Source organism: Pseudophryne corroboree, chromosome 8 (assembly GCF_028390025.1).
Source record: "Pseudophryne corroboree isolate aPseCor3 chromosome 8, aPseCor3.hap2, whole genome shotgun sequence".
Lineage (NCBI taxonomy): Eukaryota > Metazoa > Chordata > Amphibia > Anura > Myobatrachidae > Pseudophryne > Pseudophryne corroboree.
The window spans coordinates 267,658,836-267,679,242 of NC_086451.1; the positions used below are offsets into that span (position 1 = coordinate 267,658,836).

At 46.6% G+C, this 20,407-nt stretch overlaps 1 protein-coding gene across 3 annotated transcripts in view; it reads left to right on the forward strand.

Annotated features, from left to right (window-relative positions):
- The window catches only part of LAMP2 (lysosomal associated membrane protein 2), an 82,187-nt gene that overhangs the window by 39,971 nt on the left and 21,809 nt on the right, over window positions 1–20,407 (forward strand). The window contains exon 10 of one of the 3 annotated variants that reach the window (XM_063937227.1): window positions 12,306–14,013. The exons of the other annotated variants lie outside the window; for them this stretch is intronic. Within the exon in view, the coding sequence (XP_063793297.1) occupies window positions 12,306–12,445 (140 nt within the window). The 3' untranslated portion in view covers window positions 12,446–14,013. Of the gene's footprint in view, window positions 1–12,305; window positions 14,014–20,407 lie in introns of those variants that run through there. 3 annotated transcript variants of the gene reach the window in all.

Genomic DNA, 20,407 nt, shown 5'->3' on the forward strand with positions numbered 1-20,407 from the left:
TTACGAAAGACAGTTGACGACATGAGACAGCCGGCTACTCAGCTTGTGCCTGTCCAGGGGTCTCAAACGCCATCAGGGGCTTTAAAACGCCCGTTACCTCAAATGGCAGACACAGACACGGATACTGACTCCAGTGTCGATGATGAGGAGACAAACGTGACTTCCACTAGGGCCACACGTTACATGATTGAAGCAATGAAAAATGTATTGCATATCTCTGATAATACATGTACCACTAAAAAAGGTATTATGTTTGGTGAGAAAAAACTGCCTGTAGTTTTTCCTGTATCCGAGGAATTAAATGAAGTGTGTGATGAGGCGTGGGTTTCCCCCGATAAAAAAACTGATAATTCCTAAAAGGTTATTGGCATCATACCCTTTCCCGCCAGAGGATAGGGCACGTTGGGAAACACCCCCTAGGGTGGATAAAGCGCTCACACGCTTGTCTAAACAGGTAGCACTACCCTCTCCTGATACGGCCGCCCTAAAGGAACCTGCCGATAGAAAGCTAGAGAATATCCTAAAATGTATATACACTCACACGGGTGTTATACTGCGACCAGCAATCGCCTCAGCCTGGATGTGCAGTGCGGGCGTGGCGTGGTCGGATTCCCTGACTGAAAATATTGATACCCTAGATAGGGACAGTATATTACTGACTATAGAGCATTTGAAGGATGCATTTCTATATATGCGTGATGCACAGAGGGATATTTGCCGACTGGCATCAAGAGTTAGCGCGCTGTCCATTTCTGCAAGAAGAGGTTTATGGACGCGGCAGTGGTCAGGTGATGCGGATTCTAAAAGGCACATGGAAGTATTGCCTTATAAGGGGGAGGAGTTATTTGGGGTAGGTCTATCAGACCTGGTAGCCACGGCAACTGCTGGAAAATCCACATTTTTACCCCAGGTAGCTTCTCAACCTAAGACGACGCCGTATTATCAGGCGCAGTCCTTTCGGCCCCATAAGGGCAAGCGGGCAAAAGGCGCCTCATTTCTGCCCCGTGGCAGAGGGAGAGGAAAAAGGCTGCAGCAAACAGCCAGTTCCCAGGAACAAAAGCCCTCTCCCGCCTCCGCAAAGTCCTCAGCATGACGCTGGGGCTTTACAAGCGGACTCAGGCACGGTGGGGGCCCGTCTCAAGAAGTTCAGTGCGCAGTGGGCCCACTCGCAAGTGGACCCCTGGATCCTTCAGGTGGTATCTCAGAGGTACAAATTGGAATTCGAGACGTCTCCCCCTCGCCGTTTTCTAAAGTCTGCTTTACCGTCTCCCTCAGACAGGGAGGCAGTATTGGAAGCCATTCACAAGCTGTATTCCCAGCAGGTGATAATCAAGGTACCCCTCCTACAACAGGGAAAGGGGTACTATTCCACACTATTTGTGGTACCGAAGCCGGACGGCTCGGTGAGACCAATTTTTAAATCTAAAATCCTTGAATACTTACATACAAAGGTTCAAATTCAAGATGGAGTCACTCAGAGCAGTGATTGCAAACCTGGAAGAAGGGGACTATATGGTGTCTCTGGACATCAAAGATGCTTACCTACATGTCCCAATTTACCCTTCTCACCAAGGGTACCTCAGGTTTGTGGTACAGAACTGTCACTATCAGTTTCAGACGCTGCCGTTTGGATTGTCCACGGCACCCCGGGTCTTTACCAAGGTAATGGCCGAAATGATGATACTCCTTCGAAGGAAGGGAGTTTTAGTTATCCCTTACTTGGACGATCTCCTGATAAGGGCAAGATCCAGGGAACAGTTGGAAGTCGGGGTAGCACTATCTCAGATAGTGCTGCGCCAGCACGGTTGGATTCTCAATATTCCAAAATCGCAGCTGATCCCGACGACACGCCTTCTATTCCTAGGGATGATCCTGGACACAGTCCAGAAAAAGGTGTTTCTCCCGGAGGAGAAAGCCAGGGAGTTATCCGAACTGGTCAGAAATCTCCTAAAACCAGGCCAAGTCTCAGTGCATCAATGCACAAGGGTCCTGGGAAAGATGGTGGCTTCTTACGAAGCAATCCCATTCGGCAGATTCCACGCAAGAACCTTCCAGTGGGATCTGCTAGACAAATGGTCCGGGTCGCATCTTCAGATGCATCAGCGGATAATCTTGTCACCAAGGACAAGGGTGTCTCTCCTGTGGTGGTTGCAGAGTGCTCATCTTCTAGAGGGCCGCAGATTCGGCATTCAGGACTGGGTCCTGGTGACCACGGATGCCAGCCTGAGAGGCTGGGGAGCAGTCACACAGGGAAGAAATTTCCAGGGCTTGTGGTCAAGCCTGGAGACATCACTTCACATAAATATCCTGGAGCTAAGGGCCATCTACAATGCTCTAAGCCTAGCAAGACCTCTGCTTCAAGGTCAGCCGGTGCTGATCCAGTCAGACAACATCACGGCAGTCGCCCACGTAAACAGACAGGGCGGCACAAGAAGCAGGAGGGCAATGGCAGAAGCTGCAAGGTTTCTTCGCTGGGCGGAAAATCATGTGATAGCACTGTCAGCAGTGTTCATTCCGGGAGTGGACAACTGGGAAGCAGACTTCCTCAGCAGACACGACCTCCACCCGGGAGAGTGGGGACTTCACCCAGAAGTCTTCCACATGATTGTGAACCGTTGGGAAAAACCAAAGGTGGACATGATGGCGTCCCGCCTCAACAAAAAACTAGACAGGTATTGCGCCAGGTCAAGGGACCCTCAGGCAATAGCTGTGGACGCTCTGGTAACACCGTGGGTGTACCAGTCAGTGTATGTGTTCCCTCCTCTGCCTCTCATACCCAAGGTACTGAGAATCATAAGAAGGAGAGGAGTAAGGACTATATTCGTGGCTCCGGATTGGCCAAGAAGGACTTGGTACCCGGAACTTCAAGAGATGCTCACAGAGGACCCGTGGCCTCTACCTCTAAGAAGGGACCTGCTCCAGCAGGGACCCTGTCTGTTCCAAGACTTACCGCGGCTGCGTTTGACGGCATGGCGGTTGAACGCCGGATCCTGAAGGAAAAAGGCATTCCGGATGAAGTCATCCCTACCCTGATCAAAGCCAGGAAGGATGTAACCGTACAGCATTATCACCGTATTTGGCGTAAATATGTTGCGTGGTGCGAGGCCAGGAAGTCCCCTACAGAGGAATTTCAACTGGGTCGTTTCCTGCATTTCCTGCAAACAGGACTGTCTATGGGCCTAAAATTAGGGTCCATTAAGGTTCAAATTTCGGCCCTGTCGATTTTCTTCCAGAAAGAACTGGCTTCAGTTCCTGAAGTTCAGACGTTTGTCAAGGGGGTACTGCATATACAGCCTCCTTTTGTGCCTCCAGTGGCACCTTGGGATCTCAATGTAGTTTTGGGGTTCCTAAAATCACATTGGTTTGAACCACTCACCACTGTGGACTTAAAATATCTCACATGGAAAGTGGTAATGCTGTTGGCCCTGGCTTCAGCCAGGCGTGTCTCAGAATTGGCGGCTTTATCCTATAAAAGCCCTTACCTAATTTTTCATACGGACAGGGCAGAATTGAGGACTCGTCCTCAATTTCTCCCTAAGGTGGTTTCAGCGTTTCACTTGAACCAGCCTATTGTGGTACCTGCGGCTACTAGGGACTTGGAGGACTCCAAGTTGCTGGACGTAGTCAGGGCCCTGAAAATATGTTTCCAGGACGGCTGGAGTCAGAAAATCTGACTCGCTGTTTATCCTGTATGCACCCAACAAGCTGGGTGCTCCTGCTTCTAAGCAGACTATTGCTCGTTGGATTTGTAGTACAATTCAGCTTGCACATTCTGTGGCAGGCCTGCCACAGCCAAAATCTGTAAAAGCCCATTCCACAAGGAAGGTGGGCTCATCTTGGGCGGCTGCCCGAGGGGTCTCGGCTTTACAACTTTGCCGAGCAGCTACTTGGTCAGGGGCAAACACGTTTGCTAAATTCTACAAATTTGATACCCTGGCTGAGGAGGACCTGGAGTTCTCTCATTCAGTGCTGCAGAGTCATCCGCACTCTCCCGCCCGTTTGGGAGCTTTGGTATAATCCCCATGGTCCTTACGGAGTTCCCAGCATCCACTAGGACGTCAGAGAAAATAAGAATTTACTTACCGATAATTCTATTTCTCGTAGTCCGTAGTGGATGCTGGGCGCCCATCCCAAGTGCGGATTGTCTGCAATACTTGTACATAGTTATTGTTACAAAAATCGGGTTATTATTGTTGTGAGCCATCTTTTCAGAGGCTCCTCTGTTATCATGCTGTTAACTGAGTTCAGATCACAGGTTGTACGGTGTGATTGGTGTGGCTGGTATGAGTCTTACCCGGGATTCAAAATCCTTCCTTATTGTGTACGCTCGTCCGGGCACAGTATCCTAACTGAGGCTTGGAGGAGGGTCATAGGGGGAGGAGCCAGTGCACACCAGGTAGTCCTAAAGCTTTACTTTTATGCCCAGTCTCCTGCGGAGCCGCTATTCCCCATGGTCCTTACGGAGTTCCCAGCATCCACTACGGACTACGAGAAATAGAATTATCGGTAAGTAAATTCTTATTATTTCCAGTCCAGCTTCTCATAGTAACCTGCATTGCGGATCTTGTGTAATACCAAAGTATCGATACATCTCTCCTCAACTTCTGATGTTTTACAAAGCTGTTCTATAAAACCATTGTTCTCTGAGTGCATATATGGTGTGTCTGCAAGTTCTACATATTGGAACGATATGGCCACGCTATTTGAATGTGTCCAGTGTATTATGCAGTATTAAGTCTCACCTTTTTCCAACGACACTGCAACCAATTGGAACACCGTTTTCGTTGGCCACCACATTTTCCATAAAGACCTTTAATTCTACTGTCTGCACAAGCTGCAGAATTTACTCTGGCTCTTAGTGGAGTTAAGCAACTTGTACACTGAGTTACTGTTCATGAAAATATAGCTTAGTATTTCACGTGACTCAGTGATGTCACTGAACCATTACATTTTTAGTGAAACTAGCTGTGGACAGTAATTGGACGATGAGAGTTGCTCCAAGGTGTACATTACCTTTTAAATGTAGTAATTCATTAACTCTATATGAAAGGGCTACCTTAGAAATTCCTTTCTGTAGGTGTCCGCTTATATTACAGTAAGCAAAATATATATGAAAGGCAATTGTGTTATGTGTGTTTTTAGCTGTTTTGAATTTTTATGAGTTCAGTGCAGTTTTTGGATCAACCATTATGTAGCCATTATAAAACTTGGGATTTTGTAGCAGGTGTTTCACTGCTTACCTCAGTGCTTTTTTAAATTTTCTCTTACGTCCTTGGGGATACTAGGAATCCATTTAGTACCATGGGGTATAGACGAGTCCACTAGGAGCCTTGGGCACTTTAAGAATTTGATAGTGTGCACTGGCTCCTCACTCTATGCCCGTTCTACCAGACTCAGTTTAGAAAATGTGCCCGGAGGAGCCGGTCACGCTTATGGAAGCTCCTGAAGAGTTTTCTGCATTTCTTTTGTATGTTTGTTATTTTCAGGCAGGTCTGGATGGCACCAGCCTGCCTGCTTCGTGGGACTTAGGTGGGGGGAACGGCCCAACCTCTTGAAGAGAGGGAACTACGTGTTTACATAGTACCCAGACTGGCATTACATACTTAAAAGGGGGCTGACTCCATTTTAGGCACTAAAATTACCTCAGCCAGTAGGGCTGGGCTTCACTATGAGCAGCTCACCAGTGCCATTTTCCCTCTGCAGTGGACACAGACGATGACTGACAGGGACGCGCAGCTCCTCCAGAGAGACTCCAGATTACCTCACCGGTACCAGTGTACCAAGTCCCAAATCTGGGTACTTAGTCTGCGACCCAGCTTATCTTGGCATTAGCAGTAAGGGCAATGTGTGCTGGCTCCAGACTATCTCTGTCTCTCTTGAAGGGATCTTTGTGTGTTAATTGTGCATTTAACCTGTCCGTGTGTGTGTGTGTGTGTGTGTGTGTGTGTCTGCTGTCACTGCCACAGTATGTCGGACAAAGAGTGTGTTTCCTGTAAGGCACAGTGTTCCTCTTCTTCTCCAGGGGGTTCACTGCGGTGTACTCAGTGCAGTGCACCCTCCCAGGCTAGCGGGGCAGAGCCAGCTTGGCTGGATTCCATTAGGGGAATCATCTCCAATATTTCTACTAAATTGTCCCGCAATGAGAGAGAGACGCAGTACTTAAAGCAATCGATGACTGAGTTTATGAACAGAGACTCAGTACCCAAAACTAGCATCTCAGTCCCCTACCATTTGTCTGCAAAATCGTCCTTTGGCCCATATCCTACAGTCTGACTCTGATGAGGGGTCAGACATGGAGGAGGGGGAGGAGGACTCAGAGGTGGGGGAGGCTACTCTGTTACAGGGAATAGAGGTTCTCATAGAAGCTATCAGAGAAGTTCTGCATATCCCTGATAAGGAAAAGGAGGATACTGAGGAAGCTTATTTTAATATAAAAAAAAAATCCTCAGCCACTTTTCCTGTGTCAAAGGAACTAAATATCCTGTTTGAACAACCATTGGTTAATCATGATAGGAAATTTCAAATCCCTAAAAGGTTATAATTTTTTCTCTTTCCTCCTGAGGATAGGAAAAAGTGGGAAAATCCACCAATAGTGGATGCATCAGTATCTAGGCTGTCACAGAAAATGTTATTGCCTGTCACGGGTGCAGCCTCTCTAAGAGGGACGGCTGATCGTAGAATTGAGAATACACTCAAATCTTTGTATACAGCTGCTGGGGTGGTCCAGAGACCCACTATAGCATGTGGGTGGATTACTAAGGCAACCGCCAAATGGTCGGATAACCTAATTGAGGGGTTAGGTACCTTGCTTCAGGGGGAGATTATTTTACTCCTGCAACATATACAGGACTCTGCAAATTTTATGGTGGAAGCCATAAAAGAAATAGGCTTGCTTAATGCACACACCACTGCTATGGCAGTGTCCGCACGCAGAGGCTTGTGGCTACGCCAGTGGACTGCTGACGCGGACTCCAGGAAAGGCGTGGAAGGCCTGCCCTTCACAGGAGAGGCTTTATTTGGAGATGAACTAGACAAATGGATCTCTAAAGCTACTGCGGGTAAGTCCACGTATCTTCGTTCTGCAGCTCCCTCAGCCAGGAAGGCCTACTCGGTACCTAATCTACAGTCCTTTCGGACTGCCAAGTTTAAGGGCAAAACCAGAGGTTCTTCTACAGCCACCAGAGGCACTAGAGGTAAACCATGAAAACCAGCAACTGCTGGTTCACAGAAACAGAGCTCAAGCTCTGCTTCCTCAAAGCCTTCAGCATGACGGTGGACCACGATGCCTGGAAGACTGGCAGGTGGGAGCCTGACTAAAATTTTTCAGTCACATCTGGACAACATCATGCTACGATCCCTGGGTCATAGATCTTATTTCCCAGGGCTACAGACTGGGGTTTCAGGAGCTCCCACCTCACAGATTCTTCAAATCAGGCTTACCAGTTTCAGAGGAAGCAAGTATAACCTTACAGGATGCCATTCAAAAACTGGTACAGACTCTGGTCATTGTTCCAGTTCCACCGCATCTGCAAAAGAAGGGATATTATTCCAACTTGTTTGTAGTACTGAAACTGGACGGTTCGGTAAGACCGATTTTGAACTTCAAGTCGTTGAACTCGTACTTACGAGTGTTCAAATTCAAGATGGAGTCTTTGAGAGCGGTGATCTCAGGTCTGGAGGAGGGGGAATACCTAGTGTCTCTGGATTTCAAGGATGCGTACCTTCACATTCCGATCTGGCCGCCTCATCAGGCTTATCTACGGTTTGCACTGCAGGACTGTCACTACCAGTTACAAGCCCAGCCATTTGGTCTCTCCACGGCACCGAGAGTGTTCACCAGGGTGATGGTAGAGATGATGTTTCTACTCCGCAAACAGGGAGTGAACATAATTCCGTACCTGGATGATCTTCTGATAAGTGCACCATCCAGGGAGTAGTTGTTAGACAGCATTGGCCTCTCAACCAGACCTACTCCTGGATCACAGGTGGATTCTGAATTTACCAAAATGTCACCTGGAACCGACACAGACTTCCTTTCCTGGGAATGATACTGGACACAGAGTCTGAGTGTGTTCCTTTCCTTGGAGAGGGCTATGGAAATCCAGTCTATGGTTCGGGCTGTCCTGAAGCCAACCTGGATCTCTGTGCATCTGTGCATTCTCCTTCTGGGAAAATGGAGGCGCTTCAATACGGAAGGTTTCATGCGGGGCCCTTCCAGCTGGATCTGTTGAACAAGTGGTTCCGGATCGAACTTTCCTTTGCACCAGATAATCTGTCTGTCGCTAAAAGCCAGATTCTCCCTTCTGTGGTGGCTACAGATTTCTCACCTCATCGAGGGTCGGGATTCAGAATTGGATTCTGCTAACCACAGCCGCAAGCCTCAGAGGTTGGGGAGCAGTCACTTAGGGGGTGCAGTTTCAAGGAAGATGGGGAAGTCATCCTTCCAATAAACATCTTGGAACTCGGGGCAATCTACAACGCCCTTCTGCAGGCCTCATCTCTACTTCGGAATCATGCCATTCAAGTCCAGTCGGACAATGTAACAGCGGTAATTATATAAACCGACAGGGCGGAACGAAAAACAGAGCGGCAATGTCTGAGGTGTCAAGAATTCTCAACTGGGCGGAAAAACACGCCGTGGTGTAGTCATCTGTCTTCCTTCCGGGAATATACAACTGGGAAGCAGACTTCCTCAGCAGACACGACTTGCACCTGGGGGAGTGGGTCCTCCACCCGGAGGTGTTCCGCTGGTTGACAAGTCGGTGGGGATATCCACAGACCGACATGATGATCTCTCGACTCAACAGGAAGCTCAAGTGGTATTGTTCCAGGTCAAGAGACCCACAAGCAGTGGCGGTAGATGCTCTGACAACTCCATGGGTCTACCAGCTGGTGTACGTGTTTTCTTCACTTTCTCTGATCCCGAAAACTCTAAAGAGAATAAAAAGGGAAAAGGTTCAAGCAATCCTCCTTGCTCCGGACTGGCCTCGAGATGCTGATCGAAGATCCGTGAGGCTCTACGTCGTCACGGGGGTCTTCTGCAACAGGGCCCGTTCGTCTATCAAGACTTACAGCGGCTACGTGCAACGGCATGGAAGTTGAACAGCTGATTCTCTAGCCAGGAGAGGGATTCCTGACAAGTTCATCCCGACACTGATCCTACCCAGTATGGGGGTAACGTCTAAACGTTACCACCATATATGGAAGAAGTATGTCTCTTGGTGTGAGAGTAGACCATATTCTGCTGTGTAAAACAAAACGTGGTTGAATAAAATACCGTGCGCCAAGAAAGCAGCCCTCTGGTCTCAAAAATGGAAAAGGAAAAGTGTCGCCTAACACTTTGAAATAGATGCAGTCAAAGAAGTCACCATTTGAGTCCACAGGCGCTCATAAAAGAGAATAAAATATACATAGTGTATTTCATCTCAAACATATCAATAAAATTAAGTAAATCTGTAAAATCTCTTGTACCAAAAGGATAGGTCTACCATATTAAAAAGTAGACAACCACGCTTTTTATGGGAGCTGGAATATGACCAGTTTGGATTCCTTCCTGTCAGAATCTCCTCATCAGCATGGTACAACCGAAAAGAGAGAAATAAAGCCTCCAATAGTGCAACATCATTTTATTACAATCCACTTAAAACACACTTAGGGGATATGGATGGTCTCTCACCAGTAGAAGTGGTCTAACAAATAAGTAGATAAAACAGCATGGTTAAAGGTGGTAACATGCGTCCCTGGAACCCGCCGTCCAACTCCAATGGTGATGTCCGAAACGTCTCCCCAAAAGAAACAAATCCTACTGGTATTGTTCCAGGTCGAGAGACCCACAAGCAGTGGCGGTAGATGCTCTGACAATTCCGTGGGTCTACCAGCTGGTGTACGTGTTTTCTTCACTTCCTCTGATCCCAAAAACTCTAAAGAGAATAAAAAGGGAAAAGGTTCAAGCAATCCTCATTGCTCCGGACTGGCCTCGAGATGCTGATCGAAGATCTGTGGCCTCTACCTCTTCGCGGGGGTTTTCTGCAACACGGCCCGTTCATCTATCAAGACTTACAGTGGCTACGTTTAACGGCATGGAAGTTGAACGGCTGATTCTAGCCAGGAGAGGGATTCCTGACCAGGTCATTCCGACTATGATCCTACCCAGGATGGGGGGGGGGGGGGGTGTTGTTAACGTCTAAACGTTACCACCATATATGGAAGAAGTGTGTTTTCTTGGTGTGAGAGTAGACCATATTCTGCTGTGGAATATCATCTGGGACGACATCTGCTTTTTCTGCAGTCGGGACTGGATGTGGGCCTACGCCTAGGCTCCATTAAAGTCCAAATTTCGGCCTTGTCTATTTACTTTCAGAAACAATTTGGCTTTTCTCCCTGCGGTCCAGACATTTTTGAAAGGTGTTCTGCACATCCAGCTTCCCTTTGTGCCTCCTATGGCACCTTGGGATCTCAGTTTGGTGCTACAGTTCCTCCAGTCGGACTGATTTGAACCGTTACAGGAGGTTGACGTAAAGTACCTTACATGGAAGACAGCCACAGGGCGGGATTCAATTCTTTTCACCCCTTTCCACACTCGTTCTGTTTCTGCACTCAGGGACGTTGTATCATTATTTCAGCTCGCTTCGTCCGGAGTAGCGAGGCACCTAACCCTTTACACAGCTAAACCTGATTACTATGGGCGCAGTATGCGCGATAACGGAGATCATTTTAGAAAGGAAATTGGGCGTGATTGGTCATTTGAATCTAACCCACAGTGTTGGCCTTGGCTTCAGCAAGATGTGTGTCGGCGCTAGGGGCGTTGTCTCACAAGTGCCTCTACTTAATTTTCCATGAGGACAGAGCTGAACTCGGAACTTGTCAGCAATTTCTTCCTATGGTGGTGTCCGCGTTTCACATAAACCAGCCTATTGTGGTTTCAGCTGTTACGGACACCTCTGCTACTTCAAAGTCTTTGGATGTTCTGAGAGCCTTGAAGGTGTACGTAAAGAGAACCACTTGTCACAGGAAATCTGACTCGCTGTTCGTTCTCTATGATCCCAATAAAATTGATTGTCCGGCTCACTATCCAGCATGCTTATTCCACGTCAGGATTGACGGTTCCAAAATCAGTACAGGCCCACTCTATTAGGTCGGTGGGTTCCTCTTGGGCGGTTGCCCGGGGTGTCTCGGCTTTACAGCTCTGCCGAGCAAGCTGCTTAGTCAGGTTCGAACATGTTTGTTAAGTTTTACAAGTTCGATACTTTGGCCTCTGTGGCCCTTCAGTTTGTTTAATCAGTTCTGCAGGAACCTCAGCACTCTCCCACCCGGTTTGGAGCTTTGGTACTTCCCCATGGTACTAAATGGATTCCCAGTATCCCTAAGGACATAAGAGAAAATAGGATTTTAATTACCTACCGGTAAATCCTTTTCTTGTAGCCTGTAGGGGATACTGGGTGCCCGCCTGGTGCTTCGTTCTTCTTGCACTGTTACTTGGTTGAGTATTCTGGTTTGTTCAGCTGTTGCTGTTCATGCTTTAAGTTTGATTAGCATGACTTTCCTCTTGTTTTCTGTATGCTGGTTCGTAATCTCACCACTTTCCTTATCTATCCGTCTCTTCTGGCACAGTTTCCTAGACTGAGTCTGGTAGGAGTGGCATAGACGGAGGAGCCAGCACACACTATCAAATTCTTAAAGTGCCCAAGGCTCCTAGTGGACCGGTCTATACCCCATGGTACTATGGATTCCCAGTATCCCCTATGGACTACGAAAAAAGGATTTACTGGTAGGTAATTAAAATCCTATTTTTATTTCTCCATATTAGTTTGGCATTCCCTGGCAATATGCATGGCTATACACTGTATGTAAGGGAGATGAGGGAGTCTGATGACTCAACATCTCATTCCTCAAAGTTATAGAAGATATTACAGTAGCCCTTTTCTGGACTTAATGGTCTTTGGTTTTCAGCAAAGTAGGGCTGGCCTAGTACCAGTGTACCCAGGCTTATATAAAGATTACCACATTGGTGGTTGCTCCTGTAGTACATGTCACATAATGGCTATTTGTCAGAATGGCACACTAGATGTCTGGGTCTGAATCTCAGAAACCAATATGGGCTGAACCAATTAAGTTTTTAATTCTAGAGCTCAACATTAGGAGTACAAGATCACTCACCTAGTAGACACCCCACATACCATCTGTCAATGTCGGTGTGTTCCAGCTGTCTCTCTTTAGTTTAACATATTTTTTATTTTTTTATTCTTTAGTTTTTTTTTTCTGTTTTCACCCATATATTTTTTTTTATTTTTTTTTTCCATCTACAGCTTCTGAATGTTCCTTCGATGACGACTCCATTTTAATTCCAATCGTAGTTGGTGCTGCACTTGCAGGCCTAATTGTCATTGTTGTGATTGCTTACTTAATTGGCAGAAGAAAGAGCTATGCTGGATATCAAACCTTATAATTGCCCCTCAAAACAGGCCTGATATGCACTTGCCCACTTTTTTTTTTTTTCCATTGTTTTTGTGCAGATTAATATAAAACCAATTTCCCATTTGACTCCGATCAGCCAGATTTGAGTAACCTGTAGTTCTACAGCTGTTGTGGAACTACAAATTCCATCATGCCCTGACAGCATATGTTTTCTAAAAAGCTGGCTGGCCATAGTTGCAGTTTTAAAATGTACCCTAAGTTACTTCTAATGCTGCTAAAATATAGGTGGGGGCCACTTGATAGATAGGTGGGGGCCACTTGATTTTCTTTTTACACATAAGCCTGCACCATGTTAGATGTGAAGCTTGTCCTGTATCATTCCACAAGTTTGGACATTCATAATAAACACCTGGATGATATGTAGAGCTGTACATCTTTCAGTTAAAGGGCATTGACACCACTAAGAGTTCATTTTTATTACGTATACCCACTTCGTGGTCTGCAACCATTGTTGGGTTTGTGCGTGATTCTTTGTCCCTGTCAAATTTGAAATAGATTCTGTAGGTATAGTATAGTCAGATGGTGACATGTTACCGCTTGCTACATTGTGCTTTCTATTACAAAGTGTGTCAGGCTGGTATAGTGTGTGTGAAGGATATAGTAATGGTTATAGAACCACTTTAAATTAAATTATAGACCGTGTGTAATCCTAGATCATATGCAAAACTCGACAGTAAGCTAAATTGAATTCTGTAATATTATTGAAAATACTGACCGAACAAGAAATCTAATATGAAATGTCCATACTTTAAGGATGTTTCTTTACAACACTACTTGTCCAGATATCTAGATTTATATTTTTGTCTCATGGCCCCTCCAGCTTACATTTTAAATGTATTCAAACAATTATTGTACAGAATGTCATTTTAAATCCCCTTTCTTAACCTGTGGACAGTATTACATATGAACCTTGGCCATTTGCCTAAAGTAGAGGTAGAAATTGACAGTAAACCATGATAGTGCTTGAATTTGGGACTTTTAGTTGAGGATGGATATCCTACACAAATCCCACTTGGGACTATTCTGTTAGATGTGTAATGGGCACCGTGTAGTCTGGGCAAAAGTAGGTGAGTGTAACCCCAAGCTAAAATTTGTCTTAGTGCAATACCCAAATCCCAGTAGTATTGTGGCTTACCTGCACTCCCAGCATGCAGTGCCAGGTCCCATATCCTGTTTTGCTGAGCATTGCAGAAGATTAACCTATACACCTGCTATTGTGCAAGGTTTCCCATCCTGCTGATATAGGTATCTAATGACATTCCAGTTATTGGTATGATTTGTAGGTTTCGTGTGTGTGACTAATCATTTCTTCTACATCAAATGGAATTTCAGAAAAACTGTACACATTTTACATTAGTCACTCCTTGGGGCAAAGAACCAAAGCACTCTTATTCTCATTATGTAGTTTCTTGTGTGATCCTTTTGTTTACAGTTGTTGTTTTTTTTTGTGTGTAACATTTTTTGTTTTACTAAAATCATTAAAAGAATGATGATTACCCCTCTGAACAAATGACAATAAAAACTAAGTGAAAAAAAAAATCATGTCCAGCTTTTATAAATTTTTATGGTTGTTTTTTTTTTATTTTTTTGCATAGAATATTTTTTATTGATTGGATAGGCTGTCATACTGTAGATCGGTGGCCGATCATAGGAGCTGGCATCTCTCCACACCTCTCAGTTGTCAGGCAGCAGAATTTCCCAACAACAATAAATCCTTTTTTAATTTTTATCCTTATCTAGTTATGGAAACATGTAAGTGGTAGGTTCAGGTAAATTTACAGACTATTTGGACTTAAAATGCTTCCTACAGTAGGTTTATAAAGTAGATGTTTTTTTTTTTTTTTTTTTTTACTGTGTAATCTATTCGTTTGATTTATGTGCGAGTCTGTGGCTTGCGACAAGGTCGTGCAACGTTTCTACAATAAGTGACTTAGCAGAAGTACATGGATAAATGGGGAAATCGTGCTGGACCCCCAAAAACTGTCAACTGTGGGGGTGACTCAGACCTGATCGCTGCTGTGCATTTTCGCATAGCAGGCGATCAGCAATATACTACATGTGCACGCATTTCGGCCAACAACAACAGGCATCACCGGTCAGTGACAGGCTGTTGCGAAAATTTCATCTGCAAGGAGATTGACAGGCCGTTTGTGGATGGTAACTGACCATTTACTGGGAGTGTCGGGGAAAACGCAGGCGTTCCCGAGCGTTTTCAGGGTGGGTATGTGACATCTGCTCCGGACCCGATCAGCCCGTTCTCATCGCACTGTAGGAGTAAGTCCTGGGCTGCACACATACTGTACACACTGGAAAAACATTCAATGGTGAGTGTGGTGCGAACGGGTTTGCAGCTGTCCGCTGACTGAGGGGTTTTTGGCAGTTCAGCGTACACATGCGATCGCACACTTGCACGGCGAATAGACACTCTCCTTGGGTGGCGACTATCTGATCGCATTACAACAATTTTAGCAGCCCAGTGATCAGGTCTGAATCACACCCTAAGATAGCAGGTTCATATAGAAGGCTATTACTGATTATAAGGAAAGTACTGGAAAGGGCTGTACAAGCTGTGGCTGTTGCACAGGGACATGGGGGTCATTACCATTGCTGCATGTGGCTAGCAAATTACCTGGAATAGCAGTCTGCAGCCTGTACAGCCACCTGGAGCAGTGCCATAATTCCTTGTGTTTCCAATAAAAATAATAGGATTAATCCGAACACATAATGGGGCTTGGAGACGGCCTAAGGAAGTAATAAACCAGTGATAAGTACAAGGTGATAAACGCACCAGCCAATCAGCTCCAATATGCAAAGTGACAGGAGCTGACTGGCTGGTGCGTTTATCACCTTGCACTTATCACTGGTTTATCAAACAGATGTATTAACCTGGAGAAGACATAAGGAAGTGATAAAAGTATATACATAAAAAAAATTTTTTTTTAAATAAAGGACACACTGGCTGGCGGAAAATATTTAAAATCTAAAGATCACTTTCCTGCCATGAGATAATCTAGTCTTAACCAGCACCTGTTTCCTAAACTAAGAGAAGCACCGTTATTACAGGTTGAGTATCCCATATCCAAATATTCCGAAATAGACTTTTTTGAGTGAGAGTGATATAGTGAAACCTTTGTTTTTTGATGGCTCAATGTACACAAACTTTGTGTATTAAACAAAGTTATTAAAAATATTGTATTAAATGACCTTCAGGCTGTGTATAAGGTGTATATGAAACATAAATGAATTGTGTGAATGTAGACACACTTTGTTTAATGCACAAAGTTCTAAAAAATATTGGCTAAAATGACCTTCAGGCTGTGTGTATAAGGTGTATATGAAACATAAATGCATTCTGTGCTTAGATTTAGGTCCCATCACCATGATATCTCATTATGGTATGCAATTATTCCAAAATACGGAAAAATCCGATATCCAAAATACCTCTGGTCCCAAGCATTTTGGATAAGGGATACTCAACCTGTACTAAGAAAACCAACTCTTAAAAAGCAACACAGATACTTTATATAGCAGCAGTAGTTAGAACAGCATACATTTTGCTAATGATTACTAGTAAGTTTTAAAAAAACGCTGTAGTGGTTATGAGAGTCCCTTATTAGGGCTGCTATAGGGCCTTAATTCAGCTTCACTTGCAAATTCGCAATGCATGGGTCAACTGGAATTGTCGATGGTACTCAATTTCTGTGTATGCATCACAATTATTTGCAAGTGAATTGGTGGGCGTCTCTTACCTTTCTGGGCGGCTCTTCACATGCATTTTTCTGCTGCGGGGTACACTGGGCTCCACAAGGAATGGACAATGGGGTGTAGAGTAGGATCTTGATCCGAGGCACCAACAGGCTTAAAGCTTTGACTGTTCCCAGAATGCATAGCGCCGCCTCCTATATCACCCCGCCTCCCTGCACCGGATCTCAGTTTTGTAGTTGGTGCTGCAGTAGCAGGCACTTAACAGAGGGGCTGCTCCAGGCAGCCCTAAGAAGAGCTTTTTTCTGAGGAAAAAAGTGAAGACTTCAAGGGCAGCAGCAGTGTTACATGTCAGTGGACATTCACGGCTGCAGCTCCGGCTCTCCCCAGCGGCGCTGTACACTCCCGAGCCCTGGTTGCCGGGTAACTACAGCAGGAGGCTTCGGTTTTCGTCTTGTCAGGCACACACGACGGGGGCTCTCCGGGATCGCGTGGCCGCACTTCGGGAGGTGGTAAGTGGGTCCCGCTTGCGATCCGGCGCAGTCAGTGGGAGGCGGGCCGCGCGCGCTGGCGGTGGACACTGTGGCAGTACAGGTGATCCCACTAGACCACCAGGGCATAGGACAGGTCAGGTTTTCTCTATAAACCGTTTTATTAGAACCCACAGTACCCGGTGGTTTTGCCAGCAGGGGGATAGAGCTTGGACCTGAAGCCCCTCCCCCAGCCCCAGGGCGCCATTTTCTGCAAATGTTCCCGCCCTGGAGCTACATATCTGTCACTCCCTCGCTCCCAGGCAGTGTCTGCGGCGCCATTATCCCTGAGCTCACTGTTCATGGGAATGCTTGGGCAAATCCTCCTATGTAAAGCCGCCTGGTTGTCAGTGCTGTGACTTTACAAGACAATTAAGTATTCTACCTGCCTTTTTTAGTCAGTGTTAGTTAAGAAAGAGTGCTCTTAGTCAGGGTTTCCTAGTACAACTACCCTGTGATATACATCCAGTTCTTACTGTGTACTGTTATATCTATTGTTATATAGCTGTGTAAGCTAGTCCAGTGCAGTATTATTGTTAGTAATAACCTCTGCATTGTACAAACTGTGACTATTTGTGTGTGCATTTGATAGCTGAGTGGTGTCCATTTCGTGTCTTTCACTCAACCTGCTATCCCTATAGTCTTTAACCTGAGGGAGCTTGGTGCGTTAGGTTTTATCTAATATAGGATTTTCACAAAGATATACTGTATTATGTATTTTTCTCTGATTTAGTCACCATATCTCTCCTTTATCTCTGCTGGTGCTGACTACACTGTGCAGGGGTTTGGGCTAGAGGTATTGTGCTGCTGACAAATTGTACTGTTACCTGATACTGCAAGTTATATCATGTCTGCTTCTGAGGGTAACGGTTCTGGGGCTGAACACACTGCCGGTGTTGCTGAAGCCGCAGATACCTATGAGGAGAATATAGCAGCTTTGGGCTCTGATTCTGGAGGCTCTTTGCCCCCCAGTGGGACGGTGGCAACGGGGGCAAATAATGACCCGCCGTGGGCCGCTTTTTCCACGCTTCTGCATACGCTAGTTCATAAACTAACACCCCCTATGGGACCCCCAATGCCGGTGCAACCGTTTGTGGTCCCTGCAGCTAACCCGCCGCGGGCGGACTATTTATTTGCTCAAATAAAGAAGTTGAACCAGTCCCTGACTACTAAAAAGTCTGACCGTCGCTCGCCTACGTCCAAGGGGTCCTCTAAGCGAGTGCTTGTCTCCTCACAATCCACTGCTGTCACTGAAGACGGCACTTACACTGACCCCACAGGTTCTGACTCGGATACGGCTGATGGGGAGGGTGGTTCACATGTGGATGTTCCTGATCTTTTGGAGGCTATTAAGTTAATTTTACGGATGATCCCGAGCCATCCGTTCCTCCTAAGAAACCAGATAGGTTCAAGCGTCAGAAGGTGATTAAACAAGTTTTACCTCACTCTGACCACCTAATTGATATACGTCAGGAACCCTGGGAAAACCTGGGTACGAAGTTTGTGCCTCAAAAGAAGATGCTGGCTCGCTATCCCCTCGTGCCGGCTCTGTCTAAGAATTGGGAAACGCCTCCTCCAGTGGACTCACATGTGGCTAGGATGGTGGTTTCCTCAGCTCTACCGGTCACCACCGTCACGTCTCTAAAAGAGCCTACGGATAAACGTGTGGAGGGTTGTCTGAAAGCGATTTACTCCCTCACGGGTGCTGCACAAAGGCCCACTATTGCAGCTACTTGGGCTGCAGAGGCCATTGAAGCATGGGCCTTGGAGTTAGATGCTGAAATCTCCTCTGACCATGCTAGACAATGCTTGTCTTATATTGTCACAGCTTCTCGTTCTATTAAAGAGGCGGCTTCTGATGCTGGTATCCTGGCAGCCAAGGCCTCTACTACGTCAGTCCTGGCTCGCCGGATATTGTGGCTGAGTTCCTGGTCTGTGGATCTGGACTTTAGAAAAACCCTGGAGGTACTCCCTTTTAAGGGAGATATTCTGTTTGGGGAGGATTTAAATAAGATGGTGGCTGACTTGGCTACTGCCAAAACTGCCTGTCTGCCAAGTACTGCTCCTTTTGTGTCGAAGGCTAAAGGTACTTCCTTTCGTCCTTCAGGTAAAGCAAAAGGTCAGGCGCACAGCAAGCAGGCCCACACTTCCAAACCTGGTAAGCCTAAGCCCAAAAGAGCCTGGGCGGCCCGTCATCCAGCTTCCAAGACATGTAAGCCTGCCGCATGACGCGGCGGGCCTCCCTCTGGGGGATCCCAGGGTGGGGGGCCGGCTTCTAGGAGGGTATACCCAGGAATGGTTGAAGACCACTTCAGATGCCTGGGTATGGGAAGTCGTACTCGAGGTTACGCCATAGCCTTCAAAAACTGACCCCCTCATCGATTTTGCCAGACAGATGTCCCGTTGGACAAGACAAAGGCAAACACTCTACATTCGGTGGTACAGACCCTCCTGGATACAGGAGTCGTAGTACAGGTGCCTCTTGCACAGAGGGGCCGGGGGTACTATTCTCCGCTGTTTCTAGTCCCGAAACCGAATGGGTCCTCTCGGCCCATTCTCAACCTCAAGGCATTGAACAGGTTTGTGAAGGTTTCCAAGTTCCAAATGGAAACCCTTTGCTCTATAGTTCTGGCCTTGGAACCTGGGGACTTCATGGTCTCCCTGGATATACAGGATACTTACCTGCATATTCCTATAGCAGTGTCTCATCAGCAATAACTGAGAGTTGCGATTGGCAACTGCCATTACCAGTTTCGGGCGTTACCTTTTGGTTTAACAACGGCTCCGCGAGTCTTTACAAAAGTCATGGCGGTGATGACGGTGGTACTCCGCCGTCAAGGGGTCAGGATACTGCTGTATTTGGACGACTTGTTAATCCTGGCAAATTCCCCAGAACTTCTCCTGCGTCATCTAGATGTGACGGTCCGGTTTCTGCAAGCCCACGGGTGGCTCATCAACTGGAAGAAGTCATCCCTGATCCCTGCTCAGAGCATGGTGCATCTGGGAGCACTACTGGACACTCACAACAAACGGTTGTTCCTGTCTCAGGAGAAAGTCCTGAAACTTCAGGACAGGATTCGTTGCTTCCTATCTCGTCCGCAAGTGTCGATACATTCGGCGATGCAGGTGCTGGGCCTCATTGTGTCAGCATTCGACATGGTGGAGTACGCTCAATTTCACTCTCGCCCTCTCCAGAGGCTGATTCTAGCTAAATGGGACGGCCTGCCTCACCGGATCAGGTCTCGAATGATCTCATTGACTCCGGAGGTCCGTCTGTCGCTGCTCTGGTGGCTCCGGGACCAACAACTGTGCAGGGGCCGTCCATTCTGGATATCCGACTGGGTCCTGTTGACGACAGATGCCAGTCTAAGAGGTTGGGGCGCGGTGCTGGAGCAACACTCCATTCAGGGGCGGTGGACCAAGGAGGAGTCCCTCCTCTCGATCAATATTCTGGAGTTGCGGGCGGTCTTCAATGCCTTGAACCTAGCCCAGCATTTAATTCAGAACCGTCCTGTTCAAGTACAGTCGGACAACGCCACCACAGTGGCTTACATAAATCATCAAGGCGGCACTCGAAGTCACCTAGCAATGAAGTCTCACGGATTCTACAGTGGACAGAACGCCATCTACCTGCCATATCGGCAATATTCATTCCGGGAGTCCTGAATTGGGAAGCGGACTTTTTCAGTCGTCAGGACGTG